General features: G+C 41.3%; 1 protein-coding gene across 1 annotated transcript in view; it reads right to left on the bottom strand.

Moving 5' to 3' along the window:
* The window catches only part of col7a1 (collagen, type VII, alpha 1), an 85,391-nt gene extending 60,871 nt beyond the window's left edge, over nucleotides 1-24,520 (bottom strand). Inside the window, exons 1-17 of the mRNA XM_083892008.1 lie at nucleotides 24,408-24,520; nucleotides 13,531-13,606; nucleotides 13,260-13,440; nucleotides 11,602-11,758; nucleotides 11,406-11,499; nucleotides 11,150-11,308; nucleotides 10,904-11,061; nucleotides 9,124-9,253; nucleotides 8,827-8,946; nucleotides 5,622-5,777; nucleotides 5,390-5,509; nucleotides 5,146-5,295; nucleotides 2,250-2,366; nucleotides 2,026-2,172; nucleotides 1,272-1,397; nucleotides 1,033-1,179; nucleotides 1-65 (exon numbers count right to left, since the gene is read on the bottom strand). The exon at nucleotides 1-65 is cut by the window's left edge and continues 58 nt beyond it. Coding sequence (XP_083748134.1) covers nucleotides 1-65; nucleotides 1,033-1,179; nucleotides 1,272-1,397; nucleotides 2,026-2,172; nucleotides 2,250-2,366; nucleotides 5,146-5,295; nucleotides 5,390-5,509; nucleotides 5,622-5,777; nucleotides 8,827-8,946; nucleotides 9,124-9,253; nucleotides 10,904-11,061; nucleotides 11,150-11,308; nucleotides 11,406-11,499; nucleotides 11,602-11,758; nucleotides 13,260-13,440; nucleotides 13,531-13,597 — 2,094 coding nt within the window. The 5' untranslated portion in view covers nucleotides 13,598-13,606; nucleotides 24,408-24,520. The remainder of the gene's footprint in view (nucleotides 66-1,032; nucleotides 1,180-1,271; nucleotides 1,398-2,025; nucleotides 2,173-2,249; nucleotides 2,367-5,145; nucleotides 5,296-5,389; nucleotides 5,510-5,621; nucleotides 5,778-8,826; nucleotides 8,947-9,123; nucleotides 9,254-10,903; nucleotides 11,062-11,149; nucleotides 11,309-11,405; nucleotides 11,500-11,601; nucleotides 11,759-13,259; nucleotides 13,441-13,530; nucleotides 13,607-24,407) is intronic.
* Nucleotides 24,521-27,532: the final 3,012 nt, after the last annotated feature.

Raw genomic sequence — 27,532 nt, 5'->3', positions numbered from 1 at the left:
AATTCGAAGTCTCCGGCTGTTTGCATTAGTAACTCTGAGGTTTGTGACTTGGCCGATGCTTTGCTCTGAAATGAAGGGAATGCAAAATACTTCCTGTGACAAAACTTTAAACAGCTGAATTCTTCGAAAAGGGTCTTGTAGAGGTGAAGTATAAACAGCAAGTATGAGAAGGGAGATGGAATGAAACTCGGACTGCGTGAAGTCATTAAAGGGACCTCAGCTCCATCCACGTTTCGCCTTAGGGAGCACTATGTAATCAAATTTGCGTCCGTAAACATGTTTGGGGTTAGTTTGTTGTGTTAGATATGAAGATTTGAGGAGATCGTTCAAAGTATGGCAAAGTTATAGGGAACTTCCTGTTTCTTGGCGAATGGTCGAAATACGCCAAACTCCCGATGGTAGCCTTGGCCACGCCCTTTTGAATCTGTAAAACCTTTTGATACCTTTCTTGTCTTTGATGTGTCTAGTACAAATTGTCGTGTTTATTTATGTCAGTACGATAAACGCACTGAGACTAGTTTGTTCATTTACGAAGCGTGAAAATCGCCAACATGGATGCCAAATTCAAAATGGCCGCCTTCCTGTTGAGTTGAGCCAGTGGTCCCAATTTACTTTTTTGTTCGTCTTGGGCTGTGGCAAGTTCCCGCCAAGTTTTGTGAAATTCGGCGCAACTTCATTTTGACGTTGACCACCCACGTTTCGCCTGAGGGGGGCGCCATACAGCCCTGGTGCAACCCTGGTGGTATGACAATATCGCATTTTCGTCCAGACCTGACCTCCGTAACCTGCTCAAAATTACCAGAAAACCACAGATATCATAATAATCTGAAGGAAAACAAAAGGTTCCTTGCACGAATTTGCATCAATCTAGCAAGAGGGGCAGACATGGGAAAGCCTGTTGTCAAATAATGGACAGAGGCTTTAACACAACACAAAACCACCACAGAGTATCACACCATGAAATATAGCAATATCTTAGTGGCAATATTATTCATAGAAAAACAGGAAATACACAGGTGCAGGGAAACTCACCTGGTTTGATGTAAACAGTAACTGGGTCTCCTTTGTTTTCTCCCACCAGTGCAATGACAGTGACTCGGTAAGACACTCCCTCGGTCAGGTCTCTGAGATCAAGCGTCGTTTGGCTCCCGCTGACGGTCTGTATATCCTCTGTTCCAGCTGACATGACACACAAACACACATATTTTCAACGACTGGGCAAAAAATACCAAAAAAAAAACATGATAAATAAAATTCATCACATTCGATACCTTGTGTGTTTATGATAATGATGCGGTACTGCGTGGCTCCGGTGACGCCCGTCCAGCCGAGCCTGGCGGTGCTGCCCAGAGCCTCCACCACTCTCAGGTTGGACACCATCCCCACTGGCTGCTCCTCTGAAACATCACCAAAAATGTAATTATCACAGAATATATATATCTATCTACACTACCGTTCAAAAGTTTGGGGTCACCCATACAATTTTTGTTGCGTTTTCCATTAAAAGTCACACTTTTATTCATCAAAAGAGTTGCAAAGTGAATAGAAAATATAGTCAAGACATTGACTAGACTAGAAATAATAGTTTTGGTTTTGTTAAAGAACCAGCAAAACTGTTTTATTAATATATAATATATTTTGCACATGCTAACTTTAAATGCTGTAACATGACTCATGCTAGCAGCTGGCTTACGCCTCTATGCCACATTAACAATGTATAGAGTGTATTTCTTATTCATTTAATGTTATATTCATTGAATAAGGACATATAAGTGACCCCTGACTATTATAATTCTGTAATGTTGTTATATTAGATGTCCAGTGTGTAAACTTCAGGTTTAATTATCTTCATTTGTTTTACATGTACCATCAGGAGCTGGCTCAACTCAGGCTAGCAGCTAGCTTACGTCTCTATGCCACATTGACAATGCATAGTGTATTGCTGATTCATTTAATGTTATATTCATTGAAAAATATGTGTTTTTCCTTCAAAAATAAGGACATTTCTGAGGCTGAACGTCTGACCTCTGACGGTGGTGGACACCGGTGTGGCCTCCTCACGACCTTCAAACAGAGTGTACATGGTGATGAGATATTCTGTTTGAGGACGGAGGCCCGTTAACTCGTAGGAGGTGGTTCCTCTGGGGAAGGACAAGCTCTGGACACGTCCTCCTGAAGACAGAGCAGCAATGCAACATCAGTAAGTTATAAGCGAGTGTTGAAAATAATAGATATCTGAATGTCTTGACCTTCTCCCTCCATCCACTCCAGACGATAGCCTTGAGATGATTGGATGATTCTCCAGGTGAGGCGGATGGAGGAGGGGCTGGTGATGGCCGCTCTGAGGACCTGCTGCTCCTGACGCTCTGAGGAGGAACATGTGTGTAATGTTAGGTAATCGCGGAGTTCTTACGTAACGTCAGAGGCAAAGCCCTGGCGCCATCAATCCATCAACTCCGAAAAGGACAGGATGACATTCCTGAAAAGTCAGCAGTAAAAACAGAACTTGACGATGATCGTAAAAAAGTGCGCGAGCGCTATGCCCTCGAACCTTAAAGGAACATGGAAAGCAGTCGACGTACAGAGATTATTTGTGATTAAACACAGCAGCAGTAAGGATTAATGTGACCCTTAGAACACCAAGCATTTTGGCTGCTTTTTAAAATATTACTACATTAAAACGTACACTATACACATAGGCTATAAGAATGTGTAATATAGAGCTTCTTAAATCCTTTTTAAATGTCTTTTTTAATTTTCACTTAACTATATAAACATCAGATATAAAAATCTGTGAAATTTGTGAAATACATCACAGTTCAAAGTTCACTTGGCTCGTTTTTATGAACAAGAAGAAAAGAAAAACTCTCTAATTTTGGGACTTCTGCACAATTGTCGCTACTTTATACTAAAAATGCAAAAATCTGAACTTATTTTAAAGCCTGATTATGTGACCTATAAACACACACTCCCAGGATGTCCATATAAGGACTTGTGTTTTATTTCCACGGCAAATTACAAAGGGTTAAATAATAATAAAAAAACATTCATAGTAATATATAAACGTTTTTGTACATATATTCACATACATTTTCTTTTAATATCCAGGTTTCAGGATTCTGTTGGGAAAATCCCATATAACTACTGTTTGGAATAAGTGTCAACATTCCATAGCTGACAGTTATAAATGACCATTTTTAACCATTTAGAGCAATATTGCACCTCTGGCTTCTGATGGCCTTTAAAACTCTGACTGTGATGAACATACGTCAGTGAGAGAGAGCCGTGTGTTTATGTGTGTGTGTGTGTGTGTGTGTGTGTGTGTGGAGATTTTGTGAAATACGTCACAAAAAAAACGTTTTTATGAACAAAAAGAAAAGAGAAACTCTCTAATTGTGACTTGTGCACAATTAATGCTATTTTATATCACGGCTAAAATATAAAATGAATCACAACTTTGACTCAACAACACATAAGAAGACTAAGAAAAAAAACACATTTTTTAAAGCCTTAATATGTGACCTATAAACACACACCCCCAGGATGTCCATATAAGGAGTTTACCATGGGTGCACCTGTGGCACAGCTCTACAGTAAACTACATTAAAAATCACGTCACGTCCGTTCACTCGTAAATAAATATTAATGCTTAATCCAGTGTGGTCCATCCAAATCAAACGCAACGGACGAAACAAAGCTGCAGTGATTCACGCAGACACAAACAAAAGAGAAACAGTCTGAGGGTTCGTGAACACGTCACATGACATCTCTGACAGAGGAACTGCAGAACACAAAGGTTCTGAGGACAGTGGCCTTCATTCAAATTACACTCATCCCACTCAAGTGACTCCATATGGGTATAAGTCATGAGAGACAGATGCTGTGTGTGTGTGTGTGTGTGTGTGTGTGTGTGTAGGTGTCCTAACAGTGTTCCCCAGGCAGAACTAAACAGTCACATGTGTCAGGAGAGACAAACCACAGGGGCGATTGTTATCCATCTCTTCTGTCCTCCGCTCCCACAGAGGGACGAGTGAGGCGTTCTCACAGCACCTTAAAGTCATGCTGTGACGTCACAGACTACAGTACATCACACACACACACACATGTGGCCAACACAAGGCCCCTGGGGCCACATGCGGCCCGCAAATCAGTTTGATCCGGCCCTGCGACGTCCACACGGGTTCCCCTCAAGTTGACTCTGACTTAGGCTCCGTCCCAATACCTCCCCCTCAAAATTTCCCCTTGGGTTTCAGTGCCCTCAACTGTAAATTCCCCTTGTTGATGGGGGCGGGACTAGATAAGCTTTGCTTCTCCCGCTGTCCCTTTTGGTCATGTGTATGAATTTAAATGCTGATGTGTGCAGATGTTCATTACTTGTCATGCCCGAAATAAACGATTCATTCATTCAAGTGGTATTGGGACACCACTACATGCACATTAGCGCAGTGAACGCAACGAACGCGCTAACCTACGTCACATGTTGACAATTCTACCGGTGGAGCGTGCTACTATTTTCATTCAGTCCGCTTACTCCTAAACGGTTGAATAACTGCCAGATATTGAAAGTGAAAGTTATCTTGGAAAAAGTAGCAGAAGCACTCACTCATTTAACATTTTTTTTGACAATACTACAGCCATAAAATCAATATAAATCCATAATTCGATGGTCATACGAGGCTTAATAGCATTTTATCTAGTAACACACAACCAGAAATATGGTTTTTACAGCATTTTTACTTTTTGCAATGTAAATGTTACGCATGTTGCATATAAATATTATGGGTTTAATGATTATGGCCATTCGCTTTCTTTATGTCAGTATAAAAATTATTTGCCCATCCCTGGACTACATGTTGGCACTGGACCTGACACGTGACCTGTCAAAATGGTTGTTGTGCAAAAGGCCTGTGATATATGATATAAAGTTAATCCTAAATTTGACTCAACAACGCATAAGAAGAAAAAAAAAGCCTTAATATGTGACCTATAAACACAGACCCTCAGGATGTCCATATAAGGAGTTGTGTTTTATTCCCACGGCAAATTACCACGAGTGCACTAAGGATTAAGATGAAAGTCAGATCAAGTAAATGACAAAAATAAAGACTTCTTTGGTGTCTTGTGAACTTCAGGATTCACACTTACCTATCTTGAACCTAGCAGTAGCGACAGGACCTTCAGTGTTGCCCTCGTACAGCGGGATGATGGTGATGATGTACTCGACGTCGGGCTGCAGTCTGGTCAGAGTGTAGAACTCGTGGTCGCCGGCGACCTCCACCGTCTCCACGTTCCGACCTTCAAAGAAAGAGAAAAGTGAAAACGAGGAAGCGAAAGTGAAAAAAGCTGTCGACGTGTTTTACGAGTCTAGTCCTGGTGCTTGGTTCCTAACCTGTGAACGGTCCCCACACCAGACGGTAGGCGTTCGCCCCGCTGACGCCTCTCCACCGCAAAACAACGCTGCCCTCTGACTCCGTCTCCACTGACAACTGCTTCACCGCCTCCAGGCGCACTGGCAAACGCAAAAGAAACACATAAAACGAAACACACATTCCAAACTCCCTTCAGTAAATCCTATTATTACACGCGTGTGTGTAATAGCATTTGCGTGCGATTGGACTCACGTGTGCGGGCGTTGAGCGTGGACGGGGACGCAGAGTTGCGGGGGAACAGAGGGTAAAGGTTGACCACGTATTCCGTGTCGGGCTGAAGAGACTCTAAGGTGACGGAGGTGGACTCTGAGGGCAGGGACTGCACCAACAACTGATCGGCCGGCTGACCTGGACGAACACGTTAGAGCAATAAAAAGCACTCTGTTAGCATCATGTAGAGCAAAAAGAAGCTTTTGCAGGGTATATGAAGGGATCCTGAAGTTAAGACTCTTTCAAGACATTCTCAAAATATTTGCAGACAATCAGCAACACAATTTTAACTTACAAAATCGTTTTAGTTATTATACTTACATTTTCTCACGTCTGACCATTTTGGAGTTTATTTTGTGCGATTAAATTTTCTGACATTATCGTTCAAAACTCAACGGTCCTTTGGATGTATATCAAACTAACATATTCCAACACAATTCGACATTGTAATGTGCTTATTTGCGAAAATATATTACAGGGTCTCTGCAGGTTTCAACAAGTCAAATTTAAGACTTTTTAAGACTTTTTTTTAAGACCGTAATGAATACAATTTGAGACCCATTTCACATCCATACTGCCAAAAAAGTACAAACGACATGAAGGAAAATTGGAGCCACAAATCGTTGAACTTGCACTTACCCGTCTTATGCAAGCATCAGGCTAAGCTGTGGACTTTCGTTAAGTTTTCCCGCTGCTATGCTAAGCTGTAACACACCGCAGCTAGCGCGCACGCAGCACGCTAGCTTGTAGTGCTCGATAAAAGCGAGACTGAAGTTAATGCATGTTTTAAATAAAAGTAACGCTAATAGATTTTTAAGACCTTTCAAAATTGTAGTTAAGACCTTTTATGAGATTTTAGGAGAATTTTAGAAATTTTAAGGCCTTAAATTCAAATCATTGGATTTAAAGGCGCCATATGTAAGAATGTGGCCGAAAACGGTTACTACATTCAAATTCAAAATACAGAGGTCTTTTAGGTTTCGTTTTCTGACGTAACTGGCAACCCGTGGTTGCTCGGCAGCTGAGACTCTACTTTGGTAGACGGCGGTAGGTGGCGCCACATGGTAAAACATGATTTCAAAACATAAACATGATTTGCAGTCTGCAAAAGATTTTTTTTAATGCAAATATTTTGGCTGTACTGTTGTTGTTGGTGAGTTCAGTTTGTTATATGAACATTATTCCTGAGTCTCTGTGACATATTAGGAGGATTTTTACGGCCAGTTGCTTTAGATTTATTACATAATGCACCTTTAAGACTTCTTAAGACCCCGTGGATACCCTGGAGGAGGATGATGAGGGAGTAAATGATCTTATTAGCTCATTATTTTGTCTTTGTATAAAAAAAAGGTTTCTGGTCTAGACTGTGATGACAGTGAAGTTTGATAGGTACAAATTTTAATCTTTAATTAGATAAAAACCCAACCCAATGCTGGCAAAGCTTTTGCCTTCAGGAATTTAATTTCCAGTTAAAAAAAAGGGGTGAGAAACTGCAATAGAGCTATAATATATCACACTAACATCCCATCACACAGCCTCTGGACATTCCTGACCTTTAATTGCTTTACAACATCGTAGAAAATATCGCACACGCAGAAAAATAATATCTTCAGCTCGATGAAACCATGATTAAAGTCAAACTCTGCACACTTTAATATCGCTGTTGTGGACGTGTCCTGTCCACGCTCAGGTATCTGTCAGCGTCTGCCTCACGCTGCCAAGAAAGCTCACATCTCCTCCTCCTCCACCTCCTCCTCCTCCTTCTCTTCCTCCAGCAGAAACAGGTACAAACATGTCACCTTATCTGAATAATCTCATCTCATCTGTCTGTGTGTGTGCCAGTCTTAAAAAGCCTGTGAAGAGGAGCTCCATGTGAGACTGGTACTCCTGCCACATGTTTGCTTTAGCGAGAGAGAGCTAAAGGAGGAACCTTTTGTATCCTCCTTTTTGCCCGCGGGCCACACTTTCCCTTAACCTGAATTACAGCGCGAGCACTGACACGGGATTATGATCTACGACGTCTGCAGATCCGTAAAAAGGACAAAAGTGAAATAATGATAATGTGACACGAGTAAAAGCTCCGTCTGTGTCATTTCACGACCGGGGTGATGATAAGACGGAGTTGATATTTTCGGTAATGAGCGGGCAATAAAAACCTTTGAGTGACAGCTTGGGTCCTGAGGGCGTGTTCCTCATGATCAGCCACGGCTGCTGCTGCTGCTGCTGTACATTCTCAACATGTTTCTAACTTGCCACGAGCAGCTTAACTGTTTTTATTCTCCACTGTAACGCCTTCCCTCGTCTTTATTACCTCTGCACCCTCCAGCAGGTTCTGCTGTGGATTTATCTGCGAGTTTGTCTGTTCCTGTGATGATGTCACGAAAAAACAATCACATTTTTAAGAAAACGACTTTGTATTTGAATGAAATGTACGATGTGTATGCAGGATTAGACACTTTATCAGACTATGTTGCATCTGGACCTGATCCAGATTACGGATTTGGCCGAGGTCACAGAATTTTCTCCTGAAATTTAGTTGTTTATTGTATGAAAACTCACTATTTTCTCAGAAATGTAGTTGTTTATTGTATGAAAACTCACTCTTTTCTCGGAAATGTAGCTGTTTCTTGTTTGAAAACTCACTAATTTCCCAGAAATGTTGTTGTTTATTGAATTAAAACTCACTAATTTCACAGAAATGTTGTTTCTTAAGAAAACTCACAAATTTTCCAGAAATGTTGTTGTTTATTGTGTGAAAACTCACACATTTTCCAGAAATGTAGTTGTTTCTTGTATGAAAACTCACTAATTTCCGGAGCTAACTGGTAAACGGTGCCTGGACTCTGGTGCCGCGGCACGTAAACATGACGTCATGCACGTCTTTTCCGGTCAGTCATCATGGAAACTTGGAAGCTTGAAACCTCCCTAGAGCAGGTACTAAAGCAGGTACCAGGGTACTATTGCTAATGGAAACGCAAAATAAAGCGTGCCAAGCTAGTGGAGCTAAAGGGCTTAAGTGTCTGGGCCTCTCCGAGTGTTCTTGTTGCTACTGTATTCCTTCATTCTGTTGAGATTATAATTTTTTAACACCAATAATATGAGACACACAAGTCGGTGAAGTGAGAGACAAACACAAAGACACAAAGACACAAAGACACAGAGACAGGATTGTTGTGTTGCGTCTGACCTCGTAGTCCATAGGTGAGTCTGTAGCCTTGAACAGGAGACGAAGGCTGATCCCAGCCCACGTTGAGGGAGAAGAAGCCGGCCTGGATCAAGTGTAGACTGGAGACACCCGGCAACGACCCTGCGTGATAAAAGCTCTGAGGTTTTACTGCACGTCTCATTACGAGGGCTGGATCATTTGGCAAAAAGAGGTTATCATTACGAACGTTTAAATCATTAGTCAACTGACAATTAAAGAAACTGTTTCCGACTCACTGGGTAAACGTTTACAAGTAAATAAAGACCGTTTCTGACTCACTGGTTCGCTGCTTGGCCGACACGGACTCTCCGACACTGTTGGGGTACTGGGCGATGACGGTCACCAGGTAATCTGTGCCGGCCTGCAGCTGTCGTGCAGTGAACGTCCTTAGCTTCACAGACACGGTCTCCTGCAGGACGCAGAAACAAGTTTTTACAAAGTCAATTCTTTATCAATCCTGTTGGGACACACAGGGAGGAGAATTTCGTAGTCCTGCCAAACGGGAATCTCTACCACATCTACAGCACACGAAGGAGATCCATTGATTAGATGAGTTTCTATTTCGGGCCTCGAGGCACGAGAATCTCTCACAAACTCAGGAATAGCATCTCAGCCTCACAAGTCAACACCGTAAACACACTTTCAGACCTGGCATCAATGTCTGTCCTCTATTATGTCGTGTAAGTTGGACCGTTCACACCTGGACCATGGACCACATGATCACATCTGGTGTTCCCCGGTCCTACACACTGATGCCAAGACTGTTTGAGTGGAAAAAAAAAAAATGTTTTAAATACTAATTTGACAGTACAGAGGTTTTTGTGTGTGCCATGTGACAGGGAAAGGGAAAAACGAGATTACTCAACATTACTAAAGCTGCTTTTTTTTTTTTTTTAAATCGTTATCTAAAATAAATCATACAAGTGTCAAAGAAAACATGAATCAGAGGACTTCAGCTGAGGATTGTGTCTCTGATGCATCCTGAGGAAAGACTGTGTTCAAGTTGAACAACCCTCAGTGCAAAAGGATACTGTGACCACAGATCATAAATCACATCTGCAAGAGTCATGTATTATTTTATGTGTTTATAGCAATTGCTACGGTCTTTTATTTAATTTTTTGACACTGTTACGACTGCATAGTGTGATCAATTAAGTCTGAATTTAACTTAACCCGCGATATAGGTTTTCTGTGATTGGATCTAGGATGCATTCAGGACAGATTGGGAGCATTCAGACCTGATCTGATCCAATCTACAAGACACATTCTAATTAGTGCTGGGCACGTCAACGTTAACGCACATTAACGCAAGACACGCTTCCAAGACGACTGGCCGGAAAAAGACACGCGTGACGCCATGATTTAGGCGATTTCCCGGTTGTTAAAATGAGTCTCTAAAGTAACGCTAACCTTTAAAAACAGAGGCACACATACGCAGTAACACAGGTACGCTGGTTATTAGTAGAGCTGCTCTTTTCGTTTAATAATAAACAGACCGCTCCAGTTCGACTGTAGGTGCACTAACGGCGCTAAAGGAGCTAACGCAGCTAACAGAGCTAACGGAGCTAACTGGTAAACAGTGCCTGGACTCCGGTGCCGCGGCACGGAAACATGACGTCACACGCAGCTTTTTCCTAGTCAGACGTCATGGAAACGCGTTGTGCGTCAAAGTTTCTTACGTCTTTTTAACAGATCTACAATTTGGCATTGTTCGGTTAGATCCTGTGAGGGCAGTCTGACGACGCCACGCATAGCATCAGCTCAGCTAGCTTAGAACATCGCCAGAGCAGGTACTAAAAAAAAGAAAGTACCAGGTACTATCGGTAATGGAAACGCAAAATAACTGAACCGTGGTGAGGCAGCAAAGGGGCTAAAGTGTCTGAGCCATTAATTAGTGCTGGGCACGTTAACGGCGGTTAGCGTTGCTCTTTTCGTTTAATAAACAGACCGCTCCAGTTCAACTGTAGGCACACTAACGCCGCTAAAGGAGCTAACGAAGTTAACTGGTAACAAAAAACCCACACACACACACACAGGGAGAAGGGGGTCTAGGACTCACCTGTTTTAATTCTGCTGTTATAGGCAGACCCAGACCAGACAGGGGCACATACTGGACCACATAGCCACTCACAGGCCCTCCGGCGGCAGTCCAGCGAAACCTGAGCGTATCCGACGTCTGCCCTGTAAACTGAATGTTCGATGGACCAGAAAAGGCCTCTGAGGATGAAAAGAGAAGAAGAGGAGGAGGACATTCAGATCATCTCCACGTAGTCATTTCCTGTGGTGATTCCGTTCACAGACGTACCATCACTAGCATACACTCCCCCTGCTTTGGAGCACACTCGCGGGCCCACGAGAGGAAGAAGGGTGTTCAGTAGTTTGAAGTCCCCGACGAATGAGGTGAAGTCTGAACTGGGCTCCGAGGAGATCTGAGCCAGCTCGTTCCTGTCGGCGCTCTTGATGCCTAACAAAACAACAAGGAAATGCTCAGTGGTTCATTAACGGAAAAAATCTGAAAAGAATTCCCAAATACGTTGAAAAGCTGCAGGTGAGACAACTACCAACTGCAAAAACATGCACTCCTTGACCGCGCAGCTTCTGTGCCGGTTCCTGCACACTGTCCTGGGATTTCCCATCCGTGATCAGGACGGCGATCTGAACGAGAAGCAAAGAGGTAGAATTAGAAATAGAAACTCAAGAAAATGCTGCGTTTAATATGAAACATGATATAAAAGCCTGGTTTTTTTTTCGTAAAACCTTTGGAACATCTCGACTGTTCGCAGGGTTGAAGAAGTTATCAGCGACAAACTTGAGGCCAGCGCCGGTGAGCGTGTTTCCACCTTTGTAGTTGAGATTCTGTATGGCGTTGATCAGCTCAGTGCCGTTCAGGTAGGTGGAGAAGGTGAATTCAACCCTGGAGGAAGAGAAAGGTACGTTTATACTAGCGCTGTGCAATAGGTTAACGCGTGTTAACGCATTAACGTGTTTCCGTGACGACTGACTGGAAAAAGACGCGCATAACGTCATGTTTACGTGCCGCGACACCGGAGTCCAGGCACAGTTTACCAGTTAGCTCCGTTAGCTGCATTAGCTCCTTTTAGCGCGCCTACATTTGAAACTGGAGCGGACTGTTTATTAAACGAAAAAGAGCAGCGCTACAAATAACTAGCGTACCTGTGTACTGCGCATGTAGTTTAGCGTTACTCATTTTAACAATCGGGAGTTACGTAAACATGACGTCACGTGTGTCTTTTTCCGGTCAGTCGTCATGGAAACGCGTCGTGCGTTAGCGTTGATGACCCTGAACTCAACCTTAATGTTCACTGTGCGGTAAAGCGCGGTAAGGCCAAATAAATTCAAAGGATGCTGTCCGTGAAGGGGAGTGTGTGTTAGCTTCCGTTTCTCGTTTTCCCCCTGTACGGACTCAACAAAGCTACATCTTATCATATGTTAGCATATCCTGCTTCATTATCAAGACGCCTCACAAATAATATGTTCTGTATTGTTTTTTCAAATCAGCCTAAAAGGGCACATGTTAGCTAAGGGTAGCTCCACTAGCTAGCCCTTAGACGCCTGCATCAAATTCAAATCACTGATGCTAGCTTACAATGTGCCTCACAAAGTCAGCTCCCACCTACTTAAACGCTCTCCTAAAGGCTAAGGTTACCCCTCGACTACTCCGTTCATCAAATGATTGTCGTTGGGCGCCGCACAAGATAATCCAGACTCTTTTCGTGCGTCGTTCCACGCTGGTGGAACAATCTACAGAGTGCTAGCACCTACCGCTACCCTGTCTATCTTCAAGAAGCTCTTGAAGACCCAGATATTCCAAGAGCATCTTCTGTCAGTCCACGGTTCCTATCTCGTGGATTTCTTTCCAAGACTTCTTCTATGTAGCGTATTCCTCTTTTGTAAGTTGCTAGCTCACAAGGTGTCTCACAAAGTTTGCTCCCACCTACTTAATTGCTCCCCTAAAGGCTTACGTTACCCGTCGAATACTCCGTTCATCAATGGATTGTGTCATCTGGTGGTGCGAACACCATCGCACAAGACAATCCAGACTCTTTTTCGTGTGTATACCATGTTGGTGGAATGACCTACCGAGCGCTAGCAGCTACCGCTACCCTGTCTATCTTCAAGAAGCTACCTACCATATGCTATCTTGAAGACCCAGCTCTTCCAAGAGCATCTCCCATCAGTCTGCTGTTCCTATCTCGTGGATTAATTTCCAAGGCTTCTTCTATGTAGCTTATTCCCCTTTTGTAAGCCGCTTTGGATAAGCTAAATGCTAAAATGTAGATGTAAAGAACCGGGTTTGAATCGGAAATCGGAATTAGCCTCTTGTATGACGTCTTCAGCTAAACTCAAGCCAGCTGCCCATATCTACAGTGTTGACATGAACATTTGTCCGTTACCTGGAGGTGTCGCTGTACTGTATGGCTCCGAACCGTACCGCCGACTGGCCGACAAAGCTGGCAAACGGCTTGACGATTCCTGCCATGAAGCCCTTCACCTGCAGGAAGTTAGCCCGGCCAATGCTGGAGGAGCCGTCGATGAGGAAAACGATATCTGCTGCTTGAACGTTACTGCATCTGCCTGTAAGTGACCGAGAGAGAACTACGTGAGCACAAAAGAGATCTTTGGCGGCAGTGAGTTGAAGCAGTGCTTGAGAAGACCTTTGTTTACCCTGAGCTTCAGCCTGTTTCATGGAGGACAGCAGCACAGCAGTCGCAATGAAAACGCTGCTCCACATCTTCACAACCTGGACACCAACGAGGCAAAAGAGTAGAGTTTAAATCAGACGGATGAGCTGTAAGTAAGATAATAATAATAATAACAATGCATTATATTCAGGACTCCCTTGAAAAAGAGGTTCTTAGGGCGCTTTCACACCAACAGCAGTTGGTGCGCACCAAACGATCCATTTGAACCAAAAACTCTACTTCATTTCGTTTTCGTTGGTGTGAAAGCATCAATCGCACTTGGGTCCGCACCAAATCAAGCGGACCGAGACCGCCAAAAAGAGGTGGTCTCGGTCCGCTTGACTCCGCACCAAATGTCAGACTCTGGTGCGGTCCCTCTGGTGAGAACGCGAACTCGGGTCCAAACCATATTCTGCAGTAAATGCCATGGACATAGCCTACCTTGTAGGTCTTTGGAGCAATCTTCGTCTCATAGTTAGCACGACCTCATTCATGAAAATAGCGCGTCTCTGCCTGAAATGACGCGATATATGTCTTCGCCGACGTCTTCGTGCATCAGCAGATTATTCTCCAGACGCGACTCTTTCTCAAATTGGATATTTTGCCAAAAATGGCCAATACAGAGAATGTAATAAACAAAGATCAGAGCAAGTAGCAATGTGTGAACGTGTTGTTCCATAGTGAGTCAAAAGTGGCGCTTTTCTACCGGAAGATATAAACACATTGATGAAACGTCAATCGGGCCAATTTTGGTTCGTTTGCTGGTGTGAAAGTGGACCAGACTGGAGTCATATGTTACATAATAACAATTGTATTGCCTGGTGCGGATCAAATAATCGAACTAGTGGTGTGAAAGCGCCCTTAATCTCAATGGGACCTTCCTGGTTAAATAAAGGTTAAATAAATAAAATATTTGAAGGCTCCTTTCAAGACACTCATGGTCGCCGAGACACTCAAGGTCGCCGATGAGGTAACATTGTCCTTCGTTAGTGCCACAACTGCAGAATCCAGGTTTTGACTTTTCCTGCTCCGACCTCACGCTCACCTTAGTCTCTCATGTCTCTTTCACTACAATCATGCCGATATAATTTACTGTCTCCACCGGTTACTGAGGTGATGGAGTCACTTTCCTGTGCGGCTCCATCCCATGAGTCATCTCGCTTCTGCAGCATATGTTCAAGACAGCTCAGCCCTGTTATTTGACTTTGACTTGCAGCCGTTTATTGTTCCTGCCTGTACCTGTTCTCACGCCCCTCGTATCTTTGATATCCTTCCTGCTTCTAAACGTCTGGCTGGCTGGGTTAGGGTGAACCGTCTTTATTAGACCTCACACGGAGTGAATAATAATAATAATATCATATCAGCTCATCCTTAAACACAGCACTTTACTCCCTCGTGGGAGGACGCACACACAAAGTGAACCCTGGCGGCGGCCACACCGAATATTATCTGGGAATGAACCGGAATAAAGTGGAATAAACTTTGAAAATTAAAGGTTGGGAACTTAAATATAGCTGCTATTGTGGCATAATCTTGGCTATTCTAATCTGGGGCCACACACCCCCCGACATGCACTGTGCATTCCTCAATCACGTGCACAGATGATTTGGAGAAACCTGAACTGTGAAAGCAACACTGCTGAGCCCAAGGACGATATGAAGTCAAGTAAGTTTGATGATAATGTGAGGTAGATGGACTTTTTTGGGCATTTTCCACCCATTTGAAGCCCTAGCCATGATGCTCCAAGTGCAGGTTGTGGTAGAGATGGTGACCCCCGTTGCTGGTTATTAGTTACAGTCCAAATAATCTCATATTCCACATATTCAGGCCCAATGAACAGCCCACCGAGTACATTTCTAGAATATGAGGGCTCATAAACGCCTTATTTAATCATTATAGAGTTCCCTTTTGTCTACTTCTTTTCATCCTACTGTAATATTCCATCATACTGTCATATTTGTACACTACCAGTCAAAAGTTTGGGCTCACTTTTTGAAGGAAAAGCACTTTTTTTTCAATGAATATAACATTAAATGAATCAGAAATACACTCTATACATTGTTAATGTGGTAAACGACGATTATAGCTGCAATCGTCTGGTTTTTGATGGAATATGTACATAGGTGTATAGAGGCCCATTTCCAGTGTTCTAATGGTACATTGTGTTTGCTAATGGTGTTAGAAGACTATTGGATGATTAGAAAACCCTTGTGCAATGATGTTAGCACAGCTGAAAACTGTTTTGCTGGTTCTTTGACGAAAAGGGCAAAATGATCATTTTGAATAAAAATATATTTTTTTGAATCTTTTCAATGTCTTGACTATATTTTCCATTAATTTTGCAACTCTTTTGATGAATAAAAGTGTGACTTTTAAAGGAAAACACAACAAAATTGTATAGGTGAGCCCACATTTTTGACCGGTAGTGTATTATTGCGGTTTAGTTTCTTGCTTTTGAAAATAAAATAAATGTAATAAAACGTCACGAGAACGTCAAGTCTTTGACCTTTTAAAAGATTTCCTGTTTCCGTTTGGCTTCTACTAAAAGGCACAATCAACTTAACTTAAAGTAAGAACACATGGGTGGAAATGAAAAGACAAATGACCACTTTGATCGCCCTGTGCGAGTTGAAGCTGAAATCACAAGATGGTACAAGTTTTGAACAACAGCAAACTCGCTCACAAATACCGCGTGTCGTAGATCACGGCCATTACGCAGGTCCAGACGTGCTTTAAAACTGAATGTAAATACAGTCACCATCCATCACTTGTTTCATTTACATGTTATTTAATAGAAGTTTCTTCTGTTTCCATCTGTTTTCAGATTCAATTCCATCCCACAAACATTACTGACTACATTTGTCAAAAAAAGCTTCAAAAGGCTTTGTTGTTGTGTTTATATACATTTATTTAATGCTAACCACAAACATTCATACTATAAAGCTCTTCACAAACACACAGTATGTGCCTGGAAAATGTTTCTTCCTCTTTGCTCATCAGAGCAGAGGTCCCTCAAACTGTAATTGAACAGATTTTGGACATTTCTCCCCCCCCCCCCCGCCCGTGTCTGTCTTTGGTTACCGTCTTTCTCTGGAAGACAGATGCCAGAAACCGTGTTGACGATATCACGCACCATGTCAGGAAACTTCAAAAGATGTAACGTGAGAAATATTACATAAAGAACACAGGGTTGTCACCTTGAACATCGGCCTCACGAAAAAAACGTCCACTCGTGATTTATAAGCGAAACGATCACTCGCAGCTTGTTCCGGTGACAGCTTTCATCAGGTGAGGGCGATCAGTCACGAAAGTGGACTTTTTTTTGTGTGTGTTCTCGTTCACCTTTTCAAACGTAGCGATGAAAGACGCGGCGACTACTGGAAATAACTAACACGTGTGAGAGAGCAAAGAGCAAAGAACTACAGCTCCACTCTGCTGTCATGTTAGGATAAACAACGTCGGATAAAAACCACGAAAAGCTGATGAGACAAAATCCCTAAGTGAGAACAGCAGGGCAGCAGAGACAAGTCAGTCATTTAAAAACCCTGTACTGTATGTAAAAAGTACAGATCTGTATATCATCATCATTGTATGGAACCTAGACATCTTCATCGTTTGGCTTCATGCTAGATGGCTTCAACTAAACAAGAACACATCATGAAAGCCAGATGTAGCTGATTCTCTCTGACAGGCTTGATAAAAGCGCACAGACAATTACATTAAAGGATCTCCTACTCTGCTGGAGCACTTTCCTCTCCATCATAGTAAAGAGATTGCAGCCGCTACAAGTTGACAAGACAATCCTGCAAACTCAAGCTCCTCGCTGTGAATAGCACTCAAAGGAAAAGACAAAAGAAAGCTATATGAACTGCACACACAGAACAAACCCTAATGAAAACCCTATATATTCTATTATACATACTGAAGTTAAAGCTTTACACTATGTTATAGTGGTTAGCACTCTTGCCTTTATTCTCTCTTGCCGATATGTATGTCACAATATCATATTATCACAATATTTATGTCACAGTACGATAGTATCACAATATTTATGTCACAGTACGATATTATCACAATATTTATTTTTGTTACAATACGATATCGCAATATTTATGTCACAATATGATATCGCAATATTTATGTCACAATACGATATTATCATGATATTTATGTCACAGTACGATATCATCACAATATTTATGTCACGATACGATATTATTGCGATATTTATGTCACAATATGATGTTATCACAATATATATGTCACAGTACGATAGTATCACGATATTTATGTCACAGTACGATATTATCACAATATTTATTTATGTCACAGTATGATATTATTATGATATTTGTCACGATACGATATGATCGCAATATTTATGTCACAATACGATATTATCACAATGTTTGTGTCACAGTACGATATTATCACAATGTTTATGTCACAGTACGATATTATCACAATATTTATTTATGTCACAGTATGATATTATAACCATATTTGTGTCACTATATGATATTATCATGATATTTATGTCGCCATACAACATAACGATATTTAAGCCACAGTATGATTTTATCACAATATTTATGTCACAGTATGATGTTATCACAATATATATGTCACAGTACGATATTATCACTGTCAGAGTATGATATCACAATATTTATGTCACAGTACGATAGCACTGTCACAGTATGATATCACAATATTAATTCCACAGTACGATATTATCACAATTTTTATCTCACAGTACGATATCACGATACAATATTTATGTCACAGTACAATATTATCACGATATTTATGCCACAGTATGATATTATCATGATATTTATGTCAAAGTACAATATTATCACGATATTTATGCCACAGTATGATATTATCATGATATTTATGTTAAAGTACGATATTATCACGATATTTATGTCACAATGCGATTGTATCACAATATTTAAGACAATACGATATTATCACACACATAACTAAAGCAACACCCTATTCTTCATGGGAATCACAGCGATACATGGTCCACGATATCAGTAAATATATTGCTACGATATCCGTCTAACTGAAGGAAAACCAAATTGTCTGTGAAGTGTTAAAAGAACCAGATTTCTTTGTCAACTCACTCAGATCTCCCATATATTGGCATTAATAATCTCACATACAGGCTCTTTAATAGAGATAAATATGAAAACGCAAATATAACTAGTCTTTTGTGTTGTGTACATCATGATCTTGTAAGGTTAGAGAGGTTGCGGTGTAAATGCAGGGAATGCAGAAGGTCTTTCATCTTTGCATACTGAAAGTGAAGTAATATCATCACCGGCATTATCCTGCTGGTAAAGTGCATTCTCAAATGCTTAAATAAATCACATGATACATTTACTTTAATAGCACGTTAGGCAAAGATAAACATCAAGTCTTTTATGTCTCTGTCTACACTAAATACAAACCTAAGGTGGCCTCTCCACACCTGTAATTTCAAGAAAAGAATGAAACATGATGCCTTCTGGGTATGACCACGCCCACTGCACACAGGCCACCTGTGATTTAGAACGACTGCACGCATGGGTTAGAAAGGTCAGCGCAGGCACGGTGTGGTAGTTAAGTGCCACTGAAACACGTCCCTTTAAAAACAGCCTGTCAACAGCAGCAGTGAGAGACGAGGGAAACGTCTCCAGGGACGGGAAGAAAGAGAGATTAGGACTCATCCCAGAGCTGCAGTGGAGGAGAGAGGGCGGACTGTGCTCAGTGAAAGCCTCGGCTCAGCTCTGGATCACTGGGTTGCACTTGAGCAGAAATGCCATTCTCCCTGGGGGGGTGGGTGGAAGGAAGGGCACAGACTACTGCAATGTGACAGAGTGCAGGATTGTGTAAGAGCCAGCCTGTCTCAGCATAAACATCAGTCCAGAAACAGAGAGACGCGGACACAAGTGGACAAAGGATGGAGAGGTCAGGGGTGTCCCAGGAATTTAGTGTAAACTTAGACCAGAGCTGAACAATTAGGACTATGCAATAGTTCAATATTGTCATTACACTGTACAATGAAATGGAAAACACAAGAATGAAAAAAAATATATATATAGTAAACTATTAAAATGTATTTGCATTCACTCACACAGAAGATAGTGGTGGGAATGGACACGATTATCCCGATATTTAAGTCACAGTACGATATTATCACAATATTTATTTAAGTCACAATACGATATTATCACGATATTTAAGTCACGATACAATATTATAACGATATCTAAGTCGCAATACGATATTATTGCAATGTTTATGTCACTGCGATATTATCACAATATTTATGTCACAATAGGATTTATCATGATATTTATGTCACAATACGATATCGTCACGATATTTATGTCACAATGCTATATTATCAGGATACTTAAGTAAGTCACAGTATGATATTATCACAATATTTAAGTCACAATACGATATTTATGTCACAATACGATATCACGATATTTAAGTCACAATACGATATTATCACGATATGTCACAATACCATATTATCACAACATTTATGTAACAATACCATATTATCACGATATTGAAGTCACAATACGATACTATGACAATACAATATTATCATGATATTTAAGTCACAATATATTGTCACGATATTTATGTCACACTAACATATTATAATATGTATGTAACAATACGATATTATCATGATATTTAAGTCACATCACGATATTATCACAATACGATATTATCACAATATTTTTGTCACAATACAATAGTATCATGATATTTAAGTCACAATACGTTATTATCATGATATTCAGTCACGATACGATATCCCGATATACTGAGTTTCAAAACATATATTCACACAACAGTTCCAGTGAGAGTGAGCACTTAGCTTCATCTAGTGGACTGAAATGATAACGATAATAACTGATACTTAGCGTCTCTAAAGTGATATCACAGTGCAAAATATTGTGATATTTCGCTGTATCGGACGCTGTACCCAATAGAAGACTTTTCATTAACTCCATGGCTGTTTAAACAACATTTAGTGCATGTTTTAAAGTACAGGCTTCAACATTCACTCTCAGTGTTGTTTTAAAATCAGGATTTTGGTTTTCAAACAATCAACTGTTCGGCCCCAACTCGCACAACAAAACTTTAGCCATAAGCTGCTGCTAACGACAACAGGAAGTCTGGGAGTCGAGACGCACTGATCCCGCCAACTTTGACTCATAGCCTCAGGTCCAGCACAGCTTCACGCAGCCATTGTACGTCTGTCAGACGTGGATTATCCATCCACGTCTTCATCCAAACTAAACAAACGTGGTTTCAAAACGAGCAGCTCGTCCATGTCCACTTGTTAGAACAAGTTTCAAAAGAAGCATCGAGCATATCCGTGTAACAGCAGCAGCAGCAGATGGACTTAATCAGGGAAACAACGGCATCCAAGCGTGGTTTATCCTTCTAATCCAAAAATATGAATGAAGAGAGACAAACACTTGATTTGTCTTAACTTATCTTAATCCAATATAAACTCAGAGGAGACATTTAAGCATCAATTTCAATCTAAATAAACACGTACTTCACACGTGCTTTATCATTTTTCAACAAGAAGTAGTAAAATAACAGTCAAAAAATGATTAATATCTAAATACAAAAAAGTAGCACAGGAGAAACGCAGGTTGCTAGGTAGCGCATGGTAGCGTTTCAGCCTGTTAGGCTATGATTTGCGGCCAACATGCAAAATACAACCAAGATACAACGGTATAACAATTACCCATCAAGAATGGTGTAAAAAGAGCAATGTTCCCCTTTGGGTACCCTTAGAATTTCTGCCTTAAATTTTCAAAAACTCTGCACCAACCGTCCATATCCTCCACATGAGGGTCGCAGAGGCTGCTGAGCCAATCTATACCCCCAAATCTGCATGTACTTTTAGGTAGCCAGAGATCCTGGTGAAAACCCATGCACACGTTCATGTAGAAGGACCCTTGTTCCGACCAGGTAGAAAACCTAGGTCTTCTTGAGGCAAAAGCAAGAGTGCTAACCTCTACACCAACCCTGGAATGTCCTCTATTATGCATTTAGCTAATTGTGCATGCAGTCTCATGCCCATATTGCATGTTTTTGGACTGTGGGAGGAAGGAAATATGGAGGAAACCCGGAGGAAACCCACGCACACATGGGGAGAACATGCAAACTCACTCTATGTTCTGACTGGGTCGTGAACTCCTGGGTCTTCTTGCTGCAAAAGCAAGCGTGCTAACCTCTACGCCAACTCTGGAATGGCCTCTATTATGTATTTGGCTAATGGTGCGTGCAGTCTCATGCCCATATTGCATGTTTTTGGACTGTGGGAAGAAGGAAACCCACGCACACATGGGGAGAACGTGCTAACTCCATGCAGAAAGGCCCTTGTTCTGACCGGGTGGTGAACCCCTGGGTCTTCTTGCTGCAAAGGCAACAGTGCTAACCACTATACCAACTCGGGAATGGCCTCTATTATGTATTTGGCTAATGGTGCGTGCAGTCTTATCCCCATATTCCATGTTTTTGGACTGTGGGAGGAAGGAAATCTGGAGGAAACCAGGAGGAAACCCACGCACACATGGGGAGAACATGCAAACTCACTCCATGTCCCGACCGGGTCGTGAACCCCTGGGTCTTCTTGCTGCGAATGCAAGCGTGCTAACCACTAAACCAACTCTGGAATGGCCTCTATTATGCATTTAGCTAATTGTGCATGCAGTCTCATGCCCATATTCCATGTTTTTGGACTGAAGGAGGAAGGAAATCTGGAGGAAACCCGGAGGAAACCCACGCACACATGGGGAGAACATGCAAACTCTCCATGTTCTGACCGGGTCGTGAACCCCTGGGTCTTCTAGCTGCAAAAGCAAGAGTGCTAACCTCTACACCAACTCTGGAATGGCCTCTATTATGTATTTGGCTAATGGTGCGTGCAGTCTCATGCCCATATTGCATGTTTTAGGACTGTGGGAGGAAGGAAACCCTGAGGAAAACCCACGGACACATGGGGAGAACATGCAAACTCCATGTCCCGACGGGGTCATGAACCCCTGGGTCTTCTTGCTGCGAATGCAAGCGTGCGAACCACTAAACCAACTCTGGAATGGCCTCTATTATGTATTTGGCTAATGGTGCGCGCAGTCTCATGCCCATATTGCATGGGGAGAACTTGCAAACTACATGCAGAAAGGCCCTTGTTGCGACCGGGTCTTGAACCCCTCGGTCTTTTTGCTGCAAAGGCAAGAGCGCGAACAACTACATCAACCAAATGTATCCCATATCAAACCAGCAGCAGCAGCAACAACAGTCCATGAATGATAGGTTTGGGTTCAGTCCATTATCTACTAAGAGGCTACCAGACGTGAAACTAACCAACTAAACCAAAGATGGCTGCAACAGTGCCGTGAATGAAACGATGACCTACTTCTTCACTTCAGGCAGATCTTTAAACTCAACCGTTGCACAATTAAACAAGTCATATTGTACAATATTTCTTTAATTCTTTATTTACTCGATTGGTGTATTTATTCTGGAGGTCTTCCTCTTGCCAGATTTATTTATTCTACTTGTGGATCAGCCACAGGTTCTGTTATTTATGACTGATGACTCACTTTTAAAAAGTCGTTTGTTAAAGATGCCTCTTTATCAACCTCAGGGTACAAATAAAGTGACTTGACTTGACTTGAGGATCAGTCCTTTTACGGGTTTGACACATTCTGTTTTTTAAAAACTAAAAAAAAAAAAATTAATAAAAAAAAAGGAGATAATGTCAATAGGGGATTTTGTGGATGCTGGATGAGCCAAACCACAGCAAAGACATGAACGCTCTCAGAAGTGGAACAGACGATTGAAACAATGAAGACACAAAAGACAGAGGAAGTAGTGAAGGAGGAGGAGGAGGAAGAGGAGGAGGAAGAGGGAGAGTTTGTTCCCTTTATGCATCATCATGCTTTGAGTTCAGCCGAGGTCAACGTGCTTCAACACGACCCCGTTACCCGGCAACATTAACACAAAGAGATTAATGCGCGCGTCGTCATAATCGCATGTTTTGACATCCACGATGATATAAAACACCAGAATTATTATATCCGGTTACTTTTTGCACTTTTTGAGTCTAGACGGTGAAGTAAACCAGCCAATAACAACACTTTTGATGAAAAGGATCAAATGTGAGGATTATATTTAATGTGTTGTTGTGGCATCAGTTCATCATGGCAGTTGGGATTCCATTCAATGAAGTAGAAAACAGATTAGTGTGATCAGATTCTCTATATAGCTATTTTTACTACTATGTGCGTGAAACCTATAAAACTAACCACGACTTCATTATAGGGATTTGTGGTTACTTTTATAACCACACATCATTATAGGGAATTGTTATTTAATAAACAGGGATTTGTTTTTTAATAAATCTTATGAGATTAGAAGGCTGGGGAAGAAGAAGAAAAAAAAATGTCCTGGGACCCATGTGTCCTCGTCTCTGAATTACTTTTTTTTCAGTCTAATCCACTTAAATAATCTGAGATTTTAATGTTTTTGGAAAGGGTGAAGAAGAGGGTGAGAGTTGTCGCTGCTTGTTCTTAATCCAAGTCTCTTAATTTGAGATTTTTTTAAGAGAAAGCAGGAGAATAAAGGACTTGGTTGATATGTGCAGTACACTCTGATTTACTGCTTTACCAACATCACATGTGCATGCTGTAAATCCCATATTTCGTGCATGTGTGCACACTGTGCACGAATGCATCATAGGATAATAATCCCAGTGCAAACAAACCAAACAAAAAAGCTTGTGCATGTGCATGCAAGCGTGTGCATGAGCGTGACGTTTACCTGCGGATGTGTATGTCTCCGTGCACGGGGCCACAGCCGCTGACACCTGTGGCATATCCAGCTGCACAGACTCTCCCGTGCAGCGTTTGTCCACGCAGTAAAAAAACTTTTTCCACTTTAGTGTCCGGTGATGGTTCCTGGAAAGTTAAAGTTATCCACTGTAAAGTCAGAGAGTCCACGCGTGTCGCTGCATCTCTGCAGGAGGAAAAGTGTGAGTCGGTGAGAGAGAGTTTGAAGTGAAGTGATCGCAGCTGAACACGAGCCTCTGCAGAAGAAGAAGAAGAAGAAGAAGAGTTCAGACTTGTTCTGATGCCTGAAGCAGCGACTCCTTAACTCTGCCTCTTTTTTCTTCTTCTTTTTTTTCTCTCTCTCTCCCTCTTTTCTATTTTCTGCCTGTCCCTCCCTGATTCTGCGGGAAAACACGAAACCGTGCGCAGCTCCAACATAATCCCCGGTAATCCCGTCACTGCTCCAGGTGACAACGGAAACGCGGGGGTCACGTGATTGTCAGGTGGTATTTGTCACGTGGACATATTTACGCGTAAAACAATAAAAACTACTGACTAAGAAAAGTTCCAGTATGTAACTTTTAGATTGGATTAGTTAAATTACGGGTCTGTTTTTACGAGATTTGTTTTTTTCAGAGTCTGTTTTTACGGGATTTTTTTTTAGGGGGAGGAGTCTGTTTTTATGTGGGGGTTTTTTCGGGGTCTGTTTTTACGAGAGATTTTTTCCGGGTTTGTTTTTACGAGATTTTTTCCGAATGCTATTTAACTAGATTATTTGGAGGAGGAGTCTGTATTTATGAGATTTTTTTCAGGGTCTGTTTTTACACTATTTTTTTCCCCAGATCTGTTTTTATGATATTTATTTTTACGGGTCTGTTTTAATGATATTAATTTTTTTTACGGGTTTTTTTCGGGGTCTGTTTTTACAAGATTTTTTTTCAGGGTCTGTTTAATGAGGTTGTTTGGGGGAGGAGTCTGTTTTATGATTTTGGGGGGGAGGAGTCTGTATTTATGAGACAGGGTCTGTTTTTACACTCTTTTTTTCCCGGATCTGTTTTGACGATATTTCTTTTTTTCAGAGTCTGTTTTTACAAGATTTTTTAGGGGGAGGAGTCTGTTTTTATGTGAGGGTTTTTTTGTGGTCTGTTTTTACGAGAGATATTTTCCCGGGTCTGTTTTTACGAGATTTTTTCCGAATGCTATTTAACTAGATTGTTTAGGGGAGGAGTCTGTTTCATGAGATTGTTTGGGGGAGGAGTCTGTATTTATGAGATTTTTTCAGGGTCTGTTTTTACACAAGATTTTTTTTCGGGGTCTGTTTAATGAGGTTGTTTGGGGGAGGAGTCTGTTTTATGATTTTGGGGGGGAGGAGTCTGTATTTATTAGATTTTTTTCGGGTCTGTTTTTACAATATTTCTTTTTTTCGGGTCTGTTTTTACGATTTTTTTTCAGGGTCTTTAACATGAGATTTTACCATTTCTTTTCCGAGTTTGTTTTTACAAGAGATTTTACTAGATTTTTTTTTTCAGGGCCTGATTTTACAATATTTCTTTTCATGTCTGTTAATGTTTGATTGTTTTTTTTAGCCTGTTATATTCTTAATGGACTTTCTCTTAATATTGAAAGGATGGTCATTCTATCCTCCACATGATGCACACACATGGAGAACATGAAACATAAAATGTAAAACACTAATATAATAAAGCCTGTTATCAGCACTTAAATCAACACATTAGATAAGTATTTTTTTTTCTTTATTTTGTTTTGAAGGAAACAGTTCTGCTTGAATGGAAATCCAGATCATTGTTATTTGCCTGTTTGCAGTTCGTCAATAAAAGTCTGTTATTCGGTGTCTCTGAAGAAATCGGAAATGCTGGTGGTTATTCAGAGATCTGGATCTAATCTACTCACAGTAAAAATCGAATAGAAAAAAAACATTAATCACAACGTTTCTCGCAATAAGCCGGGCTGGGTTACGCCTTAATGGGTCCCCTAGCATATTTTGACTGAGGATTGTGTCACGTTTAATACGGACGCCTTTAAATGAACAAAGTCTGCCGTAACTTACTCACAAACACAAAATATTACGTCCTTTTAGCTAAATTTAAACCAGTGTTTTGTCCATTAAAATCAAACTACTCCAAACACCTTTTATGCCATGAGTGGTAGAGTAATTTAATCTCCACTGCGGCATTCATCAGGTTAAGAAGTGGAATTTTTATGAGCTTTTATTGAAGTTGATACCTCACACAGCTGTACTGTGTTTAGCGCTAATAAATATTGTTTGTAGTTTATCTAGCCAATATTTTCTAATAAAAAAAAAAAATCATAAAATTAATATAAAAATAAGACACTCGCGTGCATGTCCCAGCCCACATTGTAGTTGGAGCTGAATAATCTAGATTATGAGTGTCCTCTCACATCATACTTACTGTGTTCAGACTCATGTCTCTGTGTTCTCTTTCATACGCTGACAGGAGCTGGTGTAAACAGACCGAGCGGGTTCTAAAAGGGATCTGTGTGCAGCAGATGTGTGTGTGTGTGTGTGTGTGTGTGTGTGCAGATCCAGATCCTTTGAACCAGCCAACAGAACTGAAACCATAACCATGCTGCACTAATAAAAAATGGCATTCCAGCAGCAGAGAATGTGTTTTCCGCCCTGACACTGCGTCTGTTTTTAGCATGTGTTTGGTTGGGAGGAAAACAAAGACAAGATGATCTGAGTTTGCACTTTGCACTTTAGAAGTTCTCACCTTAGAAGGTCGCAGAACCTCGAGGCATCGATTTGTTTCCATCGACCAGGGAATGAAACCATTTGAAATTGAATTCTGAGACCATGTGACACTGATGTGACATTCAATGGTATTGTCTACACTCTTAGAAATAGGGGTTCCAAAAGGGTTCTTCTACAAGGGCTGAGGTTCTACCTGGAACCGTTTGCTTCTGAAAAACCATTTACCGAAGAAAGAGTTTTTCAAGGGTTCTTGGTAACACTACTGGTTCCAGTAAGAACCATTTTGATCCAGAGAACCCTTTAAAACCCCTTTCCTGAATAAAGGGTTTTAAAAGGGTTATTGGTGGAACCCTCCAAACGGGTTCCAGGTGGAACCTTTATAA

This window comes from Microchirus variegatus (genome assembly GCF_963457635.1).
Source record: "Microchirus variegatus genome assembly, chromosome: 7".
NCBI lineage: Eukaryota > Metazoa > Chordata > Actinopteri > Pleuronectiformes > Soleidae > Microchirus > Microchirus variegatus.
Note: the sequence above shows the minus strand (reverse complement) of the source record. Positions and strands in the feature narration are given on the sequence as shown.